This window comes from Microtus ochrogaster, chromosome 10 (assembly GCF_000317375.1).
Source record: "Microtus ochrogaster isolate Prairie Vole_2 chromosome 10, MicOch1.0, whole genome shotgun sequence".
NCBI classification, from domain to species: Eukaryota; Metazoa; Chordata; class Mammalia; order Rodentia; family Cricetidae; genus Microtus; species Microtus ochrogaster.
The window spans coordinates 80,796,567-80,805,791 of NC_022016.1; the positions used below are offsets into that span (position 1 = coordinate 80,796,567).

The following is a 9,225-nucleotide window of genomic DNA, read 5'->3' on the forward strand; positions in this document are numbered from 1 at the left end:
GCTTTGGAGCTGGTCTACTAATTCTTGTAGACCAGGCTGGTCTCAAACTCACAGAGATCCACCTGCCTCTGCCTCCTGAGTGCTGGGATTAAAGACGTGCACCACACGGCTAAGCTTCATTTTTTACCCAAGTGACACTTTTTTTTTTTCCTTTTTTCTTAAAAAACAAGTTTCCACCTCCTCCCAGCCTCCCATTTCCCTCCCCACCAAGTGACACTTTATTTACCTATTTTTCTCATTTTTACTACACGGAAATTCTGTGTAAACAAGCATCAGCTTATGTCCAGGGAAGACCGGAACTGGACCGGAGTCTTTCTCTTCTTCAGTAAAATCCAAACTGTCTCCAAATTCTTCAATTTCAAACCCTCGACGTTTCCTGATCTTGCTTTTTGTATACAGGCCGTCTGTGAGCTCGACATACTCTGAGGTCAGAGAGGGCATTGTAGGACCCCGGGGAGAATACAACTGAATGACGTAGTTGGGAGACAACAGCCGGATCAGGTCAACAAGCAGCAGCAGTCCATCATCTGTGATGGAAGAGAGAGCAGAGCACGGCGTAGTAAGCACCAAAGGCATGGGTCTGGTGTGGTGCGGCACGCGGGAGGCAGAGGCAGACAGATCTCTGTGAGCTCGAAGTCTAACAGAGCGAGTTCCAGGACAGCCAGGATTGTTACATAGGGAAACTTTGCCTCTGAAAAAAACAAAACCAAAAATACACAAAAAGAAAATCAAGAAAGATATGGCTAGGCAGCATGTGCACACCTGAGAAGATCTGACACCCGTTTCTGGCTTCCAAGGGCACTGTGCACAATGTCTGGACAAAACAGTCAAGCAAAAATCAATTGATTAAAAAATAATCAACAACCCAAAAGACCAGAAAAAGAGCTCTGGCTTACTTGGTGGTCTATTCATTCCCTCAGCACCACATAAAACAAACAGTGATGCCGATAATCCTGACTGGGGAGGAGGTGGTATGTTGACAAGTTACATAGGGGGAACGGCCTATGCTGACCCTCATTTGAACACTACAGCACACATGTATGCAAACAGCACAGGGCACCTGTACAGCACTCATGGTAGCTGCTTACACTGCATCACATGTATACGGCTTACCTTTCACCCAGCCCATCGTGTTGATGATAAGTGGGGACTCTCTCTTGTAGTCTCTGAACACATACTTCACTATCTCAATATAATTCTCATAGTCATTTTGACAAGTCATCTTTCCATAATACACCATCCTCTGTGGCTTCCTCGGGTGGGTGTAAGGTGGTCCTAGAAAACAAAAGCCGGAGTCAGGAATCAAGCACTTTTCTAACACACAGAAGGCTCCAGCAGTGGTTCTCAACCTCCCTAACGCTGAAACCCTGTAATACAGTTCATGTTGTGATGATCCACAACCATAATTCTTTTTGTTGATATTTCATAACCAATTTTACTACTGTTATGAATAGTAATGTAAATATCTGGTATGTGACCCCTGTGGGAGTCATGTCCTACAGGTTGAGACCTGCTGCTACAGAGGTTCTATCTACAACACTGCCAAGCAAACATAACCAAGCCACAGCCACACAACAGTGGGCAGGATTTTGTGGTACTGCCAACCCTGACAAAGATTTTAGGAAAGCTCAAACCACCAAGAAGAGCATCAAGTTATGTTTTTAGAAGTCAACTTAAGCTGGGTGATGGTGGTGCACGCCTTTAATCCCAGCACCCGGGAGGCAGAGGCAAGCGGATCTCTGAGTTCAAGACCAGCCTGGGCCGGGCGGTGGTGGCGCACGCCTTTAATCCCAGCACCCGGGAGGCAGAGGCAAGCGGATCTCTGAGTTCAAGACCAGCCTGGGCCGGGCGGTGGTGGCGCACGCCTTTAATCCCAGCACTTGGGAGGCAGAGGCAGGCGGATCTCTGTGAGTTCGAGACTAGCCTGGTCTATAGAGCTAGTGCCAGGACAGGCTCCAAAGCCACAGAGAAACCCTGTCTCGAAAAACTAAAAAAAAAAAAAAAGACCAGCAGGACAGGCTCCAAAACCACAGAAAAACTCTGTCATACAAATACACTCCCAATTTCATGTATGTAAGTAAACTCTGATCATGTTCTGACATGACTACATTTATTCCAGGTATCTGGGATACAACTATGAACCCCCACCTTCTAGGGCTTATAAAGCCCAGCGAAAATTCAATTAATAACCTTTAATAATCTCCTGCTAAGTGGTGGTACATATTTTTAAGACAGAGTTTCTCTCTCTAACAGTCTTGGCTGTCCTGGAACTCACTGAGATCCACTTGCTTCTGCCTCCCAAGTGCTGGGAGGAAAGGCATACACCATCACTATCTGGCTGTGGAACACATGTTTAATACCAGAATTTGGGAGGCTAAGCATCTGAACCTGAGTTCCAGGTCAGCAAGTTCCAGGCTAGCCAGAGCTACACAGTAAAAGCCCAATCTCCCCAAGGTTTGGAGAGACAGCTCAGTGGCAAGACCATGTACTACTCTGGCAAAGGACCTGAGTTTGATGTCAAGAAGTTGACAATCAAGCCGGGCGATGGTGGCGCACGCCTTTAATCCCAGCACTCGGGAGGCAGAGGCAGGCGGATCTCTGTGAGTTCGAGACCAGCCTGGTCTACAAGAGCTAATTCCAGCCGGGCGATGGTGGCGCACGCCTTTAATCCCAGCACTCGGGAGGCAGAGGGCAGGCGGATCTCTGTGAGTTCGAGACTAGCCTGGTCTATAGAGCTAGTGCCAGGACAGGCTCCAAAGCCACAGAGAAACCCTGCTTTAAAAAACCCAAAAAAAAACCAAAAAAAAAAAAAAAAAAAAAGTTGACAGTCAGCCCTCACTCCAGCTCCAGTGGACTCTCACACCCTCTTTTGACCTCTAAGGAGACTAGCACTCATGGCATACACCCCCCCCCAACATAATTGAAAATAAATCTTAGAGGGGGGAGTCTTAAACTGGTTGGAGGTACTGCATGCCTTTAATCCCAGTATTACTCAGGAAGCACAGGCAGATCTCTGTGAATCTGAGGTCAGCCTGGACTCCAGAGCAAGTTCTAGGACAGCAAAGCTACATAGAGAAAGCCTATCATGTAAAGCCAAATAAATAAACAAATACGTAAATAAATAAAAAATAAATGAATAAAAAGTCAAGGCTGTCCCTGGTAGTCTAGTGGTAAAAAAAAAAAAAAGTCAAGGCTGATGACAGCTCATTAGATAAAGGTGCTTCCGTTGAGCTGATGGCCAGTGTAGTTCGCCTAAACCTACAAGGGAAGAAGGAACTGTTGTGGAATATTTGTACAACGTGTGAAAATGTGTTGCTGTAATTGACCAATAGCTAGGCAGAAAGCATAGGTGGAAGGAACTTCCTGGCAGAGAAGGAGGAAGTCAGAAGGATGGATCTGGTTTGCAGGAGACATTAAGACAAGAACAAGTCAGACACACAGAGTGGGAGATAGGTAAAAGGCATGTGGTAGAACAAAGATTAATAATATGTGTTAATTAGTTATAAGAGCTAGTGGGACAAGCCTGAACTCATGGCCAAGCTTTCACAATTAGTAAGGTATCTCCAAGTCAGTATTTGGGAGCTGGCAGGACAGAAAAAACTCATTACAAAGAAGTGACTCCTACAAGTTGCCACTGGATTTCTGTATGTATGTGTATGAGCGTCAAGCAAGACACTTGAACCCAACTCCTATTCAAAATAAGTGAGTGTAAAATAAATGTAAAAACAAAACATGCGCATGGCGGCACACTCCTTTAACCCCAGCACTTGAGAGGCAGGTGGATCTCTGAGTTCCAAGACAGCCAGGACTACACAGACCAAAAAACCTTGCTTCAACAACAAAAGATAAAGGCAGTAGTGGCACATGCCTTTAATCCCAGCACTTAGAAGGCAAAGGTAGGCAGATCTCTGAATTCGAGGCCAGCCTGGTCTATAGCGTGAGTTCCAAGCCAGCCAAGTCTACACAGAGAAATTCCATCTTGAAATATCAAAACAAAATAATACAAACAAACAAACAAAAACCAAAAGAAACTCCAGGGACTTAAATAGGCATTCTTTTGAGATTTACAAGTGGCCAAGAGCACTGGAAATATAAACACTCAAGAAGAGGACACTCAGTATTTATGGTCACAGAAGCACAAAATACACACTTGCTTGGGGATCTGTAATCAAAATAAGCAACACGGCCAAGAAGATCAAAGAGAATTAATGCCCCTGCATATTGCTGGTGGAACTTAAAAGACAGCACAGCCACTGTGCAAGTCTGGTAATTTCTCAAAAAGGTCAACAGGAGACTATCACATCACCTAGGAACCGCACATCTAGGCACACAAATGAACCTGAATGCAGGGTCTCGATGGTGTACTAGCCCCCTGTTCTCATGGCAGCGCTGTTCACAGCAGCAGAAACCCAGAACTCCCACGGTGGGAAGAGGAGGGCTCAAGTGGGAAAGGTGCGGGGCCACACAAGCCTGCTGACCAAACTTCAGTCCCCAGAACCCATGAGCAACTGAATTTGGGGATACACATCTGCCATTGCAGCACTGAGGGAGAAGGGAGGCAACGAGGAGAGAGCCACTTAAGAGCCTGCAGACCAGCTAGTCTGGTATATGCAGTGAAGTAGCAAAAAAAAATAAGGGACCCAAATTCACCCCAACAAGGTGGAAGGAGAAAACTAATTCTCCAAAGCTACTCTCTCATCTCCACACACACACACTGTAGGGCACGCAATAGCTGGGTGGATAAAAATGCAGGATGCAAATATGTAATGGAATCATCTCAGACATACAAAGAAAACTAAGCTGATTTTCTTTTCTCTCTCTCTGTGTGATTTATGCAAGCTGGTTTTCGTCTCTCTGCCCTCCAGCTTGCCATAGCAGTGCTGGGGTCACAGGCCGATCCACGAAACCAGATCCACCTTATTACATGTCCCAGGCCATTAGGTTTGTGTGGCTGGGTCTTCTACCCATCAAGCCATGCCCTTAGTCTGAGATTAAGTTTGACACATTCCATAAACTAGAAGCTGGTAAACAAGCCAGATGCAGTACTGACTGATTCACCTACAAGACTAACTAGGTCCATTCCCAGGGACAGAACTGGGCTAGAGAACAGTCAGGAGCTGAAAGGTGGAAGTGGTCTGTAAGGAGAGAAGCGCTTCACTAGGAGATAACAAAGAAAATCTGGATGTAGCAATGGGAAGCACATTATAAACAGATTTATACGCCCAGGGGTGGCTAAGATGAGCACACTGCTTCTGCGTGCTTTCTAATTCTAAAATGCACTCTAAAACAGGAAGAGGACAGTACCCAGTCCCCGTGACTGCAGAGAACAAACCTGTGCGACACTCTGAAACAGTAAGAGGACAGTACCCAGTCCCCATGACTGCAGAGAACAAACCTGTGCATGGCTCAGGTTGTGTACCGGGCCAGGGCTCAGGTCGCCTAATATGTTATTAGGGTGAGATGTCTTTGCAATTTACACAAAACAGGTGCTGGAGAGATGGCTCAGAGTTAAGAGCACGGGCTGCTCTTTCAGAGGACCCAGGTTCAATTCTCAGCACCCACATAGCTCACAACTGTCTATAACTCCAGGTCCAGAGGACCCGACACCCTCACACAGACATACATGCAGACAAAACACCAATGACTTAAAATATTTACAAATTTACATAAATCATTTCCTAAAATAAGCACACTCAAGTTTGCTGTGAAAGCTTCACTATGCACAGAATTTTGTGAATGTGATTCCTCTTAAACCTTGTAAGCCCAAGATATGTAACACACGCAATACTTACCCAGCAGTGGTTCTGTAATGTTAAGTAAAGCAATGCAGCCAGGAGGCGTGAACTCCGTCTGCCCGGGATCACATTCCAGGTAGTCAACCCCAGGGAGGCTGAAAATCGGCAAAGAGAAAGACCAGTCTCAAGCAGCTGTCCTCTGTGGCAGTGACTTTGTGCCGCATGGACATCGTCACCTCGAGCAGCCTTGTAGCTGTCACGTTCCAGAGGCTAAGGGCAAGGCCCCATCCTACTCACAACAGGCAAGGTTGTTGCAAAAACGTAACAGCTCAGTTCTGGGCTTAGAGATGACATCTGGACCAGTTTAGATGAAGTCCAAGCACCCCCTCTTCTACAGGTCAGAGTCAGTATGCGAGCACCATCACCACATGAAGAGTGCCACTGCCCAGTCCACAGCATTCAGAGCCAAACACAATCCCACCCCCAGTGTCTCCACCAAGTTGGGTATGGTGGCTTACACTTGTAATCATAGCACTGGGGAGACTGAGGCGGGAGAATCAGCAGGAATCCAGCCTGGTCTAGAGAGTAAGACCGTGCCTCCAAGGATCACACAAAAACCAAGTCTCTGTATTTGAATCTCACTTCAGGCCCAGATGACCGAATGAAAACACAAGTGTGCTTACCTGTTCAGTAACTGGTTAATCAGTATTCTACAGAACGTGGACTTTCCCGCGTCACAGGCGCCACACAACAGGATGACAGGGCAGCCATCTACTTTTGCAGGTAAAACAAACAGTGAGCCCCAGTGCCAGCCAGTCCTCAGGACTCTAGCTGCGCAGCGCCCGAGGCTCTGGGAAACACGAGACTCATGGAAGGGGATGCTCACCACAGGACACACTGACGAGCTCCTCCAGGGCACAATGGGCACTGTCACTCAAGAAGATGCCTGCCCTCTTCCGCTGTCTTCTGAGGCCAATTGTTTTCAAAGTTATAAACTCAGCGTTAACCCGCACAGGATAATGCTGAAATACAACAATTCATTCAAACCCTAAAGAAAGTTTCCTTAAAAATATACATTGGCTTGTTTCTAAACTAATAAGCAACATGTAGTTGTTTCTGCTTTTTGAGACAGGGTCTCTCTCTGCAGCTTTGGAGCCTGTCATGAAAGGTGCTCTGTAGACCAGGCTGGCCTCAAAGTCACAGACATCTACCTGTCCCTGCCTTCCGAGTGCTGGGATTAAAGGTGTGCACCACTACCGCTGAGCATCAACATATAGTTGTGAGTTACAAAACAAAACAAAACTTGGTTCCTTTCTCTCAGTACACTAAAGCACAGCCCATCAGCCTGGGCTGCCTACTCTCTCTGAGCACATGTCTCTGCACAGCACATACCCAACTCTTAGGCTGCTGCTGCCTCTGGAGAAAAGAAAGAGATTAAAATGTAGGGAAAGTGCAACAGAGGCCACCGCGGGAGGACAGGTTGGCTGATCTGAAATAAAGTCAAGGCCATCCATGAAACACAAAACAGGACACAGCACATGCAAATGGAGCTGAAGAGGCAAAGGCGGCTGTGCTCAGTCTCTACCGGGGTCCTCAGGAAGCATAAGGGCCCTACAAAGGGTTCGTGCTAGCTGCCGTGGGGAGGTTCCGAAGAAAAGCATCCACCATACAGAAGAGGAGAAGAAAAGAAACTACCCACAACGCATCCTCAGGCAGTCAGCAATCACAGAGGGCATTCCTGACTCAGGTGCCTCCCGAGAGTTATAGAGTTCTTTCTGTGAGGGATAAAAACGGAGGCCCAGAGTTGAAGAGATGGTTTAGTGGCTAAGAGTAATTACTGTTCTCGCAGAAGACCAGAGTTTGGTCCCTAGCACTCATGTCAGACAGCTCATAGTCACCTGTTAACTTCACCTCTGGGAAATTGGAAGCCACCTTCTGGCCTACTAAAAATAAGGGGCATACACAGACGTATAAACAAGTACAGAGCCAGGTGGTGGTGGCAGACGCCTTAATAAATCAATCAATCAATCCCAACAATTGGGTGGCAGAGGCAGGCAGATCTCTGTGAGTTTGAGGCCAACGTGGTCTACAAAAACTAGTTCCAGAGCCGGGCGATGGTGGCGCACGCCTTTAATCCCAGCACTCGGGAGGCAGAGGCAGGCGGATCTCTGTGAGTTCGAGACCAGCCTGGTCTACAGAGCTAGTTCTAGGACAGGCTCCAAAGCTACAGAGAAACCCTGTCTTGAAAAACCAAACCAAAACAAAACTCTTCAGAATGCACTCACGTGAGGGCTAAGGAGATGGCTCAGTGGATAAAACTCTAGTTTTTAGGACCAGAGTTCAAATCCCCAGCACTCATGCAAAAACTAGGGTGGTGTGAGGGTGGCCTGTAATTCCAGTACTTGGGAGACAGAGAACGGAGAACCCTGGGAAAAGCTGATTAGCTAGACTAGCTGCAACTGGTGGGCCCCAGGTTCAGCAAGAAACCTTGTACAAGGAGTAAGTGGAGAGCAATTGAGGAAGACATTCCACATCACGTTCTGACTCCACGTGCGTGTGTATGTACACTGACACACAGGCAACCCCTCCACATAAATAAATAATAATATAAACCACATTGATATACGCCTTTAATCCCAGTACACAGGAGGCAGAGGCAGAACTCAAACTCTGAGTTCAAAGTCAGCCTGATCTACAGAGGAAGTTCCAAGACAGCCAGGACTGTTAGAGAGAAACTCTGCCTTGAAAACCCAAATAAGTAAATAATAAAAGTAACCACAGTAGCCACCACAGTAGCATCTGTCTGCAATCCCAGAACTCCACAGGCAAGAGGAATACAAGGTTGAGGCCATCTGGGCTACATAGTAACACCGGGTCTCAAAAAAAATAAATAAAAAAATAAATAAAATAAAAAAGGGTGGGGGTGAGGCTTGGAGAGATGGCCCGGAGGTTAAGAGGACTAGGGGCTCTTTCAGAAGGCAGATGTTCTATTCCAAGCACCCATGCTGCCTGGTTTACAACCTCCTGTAACTTCAGCTCCAGCGCTCTAACTTCATACATCTGGTCTCCAAGAAACTTGGCACACGTGTGTGTATATCCACATAATTAAATAGTGAAACAATAATCACAAAAGCACATCCATGCCCCGACCACCTTCATCTCCCTTTGCATAGCACGTCAGGAATGTCTTGGTTCCCTCTCCCAGTGGTAAGGAACTATGAAAGAACTCTTTGCTTGCTCTTGTCCCTCACCTATTTATCTTCTGGTGATTATACAATAAAATGCCCAGCCAGGAGGGGTGGTGCCATAGCATTTAATTGGTTTGTTTTGAGACAGGGTCTCTGTAGTCCAAGCTGTCCAACAAAGACTACCCACAAAGGCTACCCACGAACTCGTAAGAGATCCTCCTTAATGAGTTCGAGGCCAGCCTGATCTACAGAGCAAGATCCAGGACAGCCAAGGCTTACACAGAAAAACCGTCTTAAAAAAA

General features: G+C 46.7%; 1 protein-coding gene across 2 annotated transcripts in view; it reads right to left on the minus strand.

Annotated features, from left to right (window-relative positions):
• Nol9 (nucleolar protein 9) overlaps nucleotides 1-9,225 on the minus strand; it is a 20,138-nt gene that overhangs the window by 6,431 nt on the left and 4,482 nt on the right. The window contains exons 4-8 of one of the 2 annotated variants that reach the window (XM_026781957.1): nucleotides 6,622-6,757; nucleotides 6,419-6,509; nucleotides 5,793-5,890; nucleotides 1,114-1,275; nucleotides 227-527 (exon numbers count right to left, since the gene is read on the minus strand). In XM_026781957.1, coding sequence (XP_026637758.1) covers nucleotides 227-527; nucleotides 1,114-1,275; nucleotides 5,793-5,890; nucleotides 6,419-6,509; nucleotides 6,622-6,757 — 788 coding nt within the window. The remainder of the gene's footprint in view (nucleotides 1-226; nucleotides 528-1,113; nucleotides 1,276-5,792; nucleotides 5,891-6,418; nucleotides 6,510-6,621; nucleotides 6,758-9,225) is intronic. The other variant, XM_005353660.2, reaches the window with a different exon arrangement.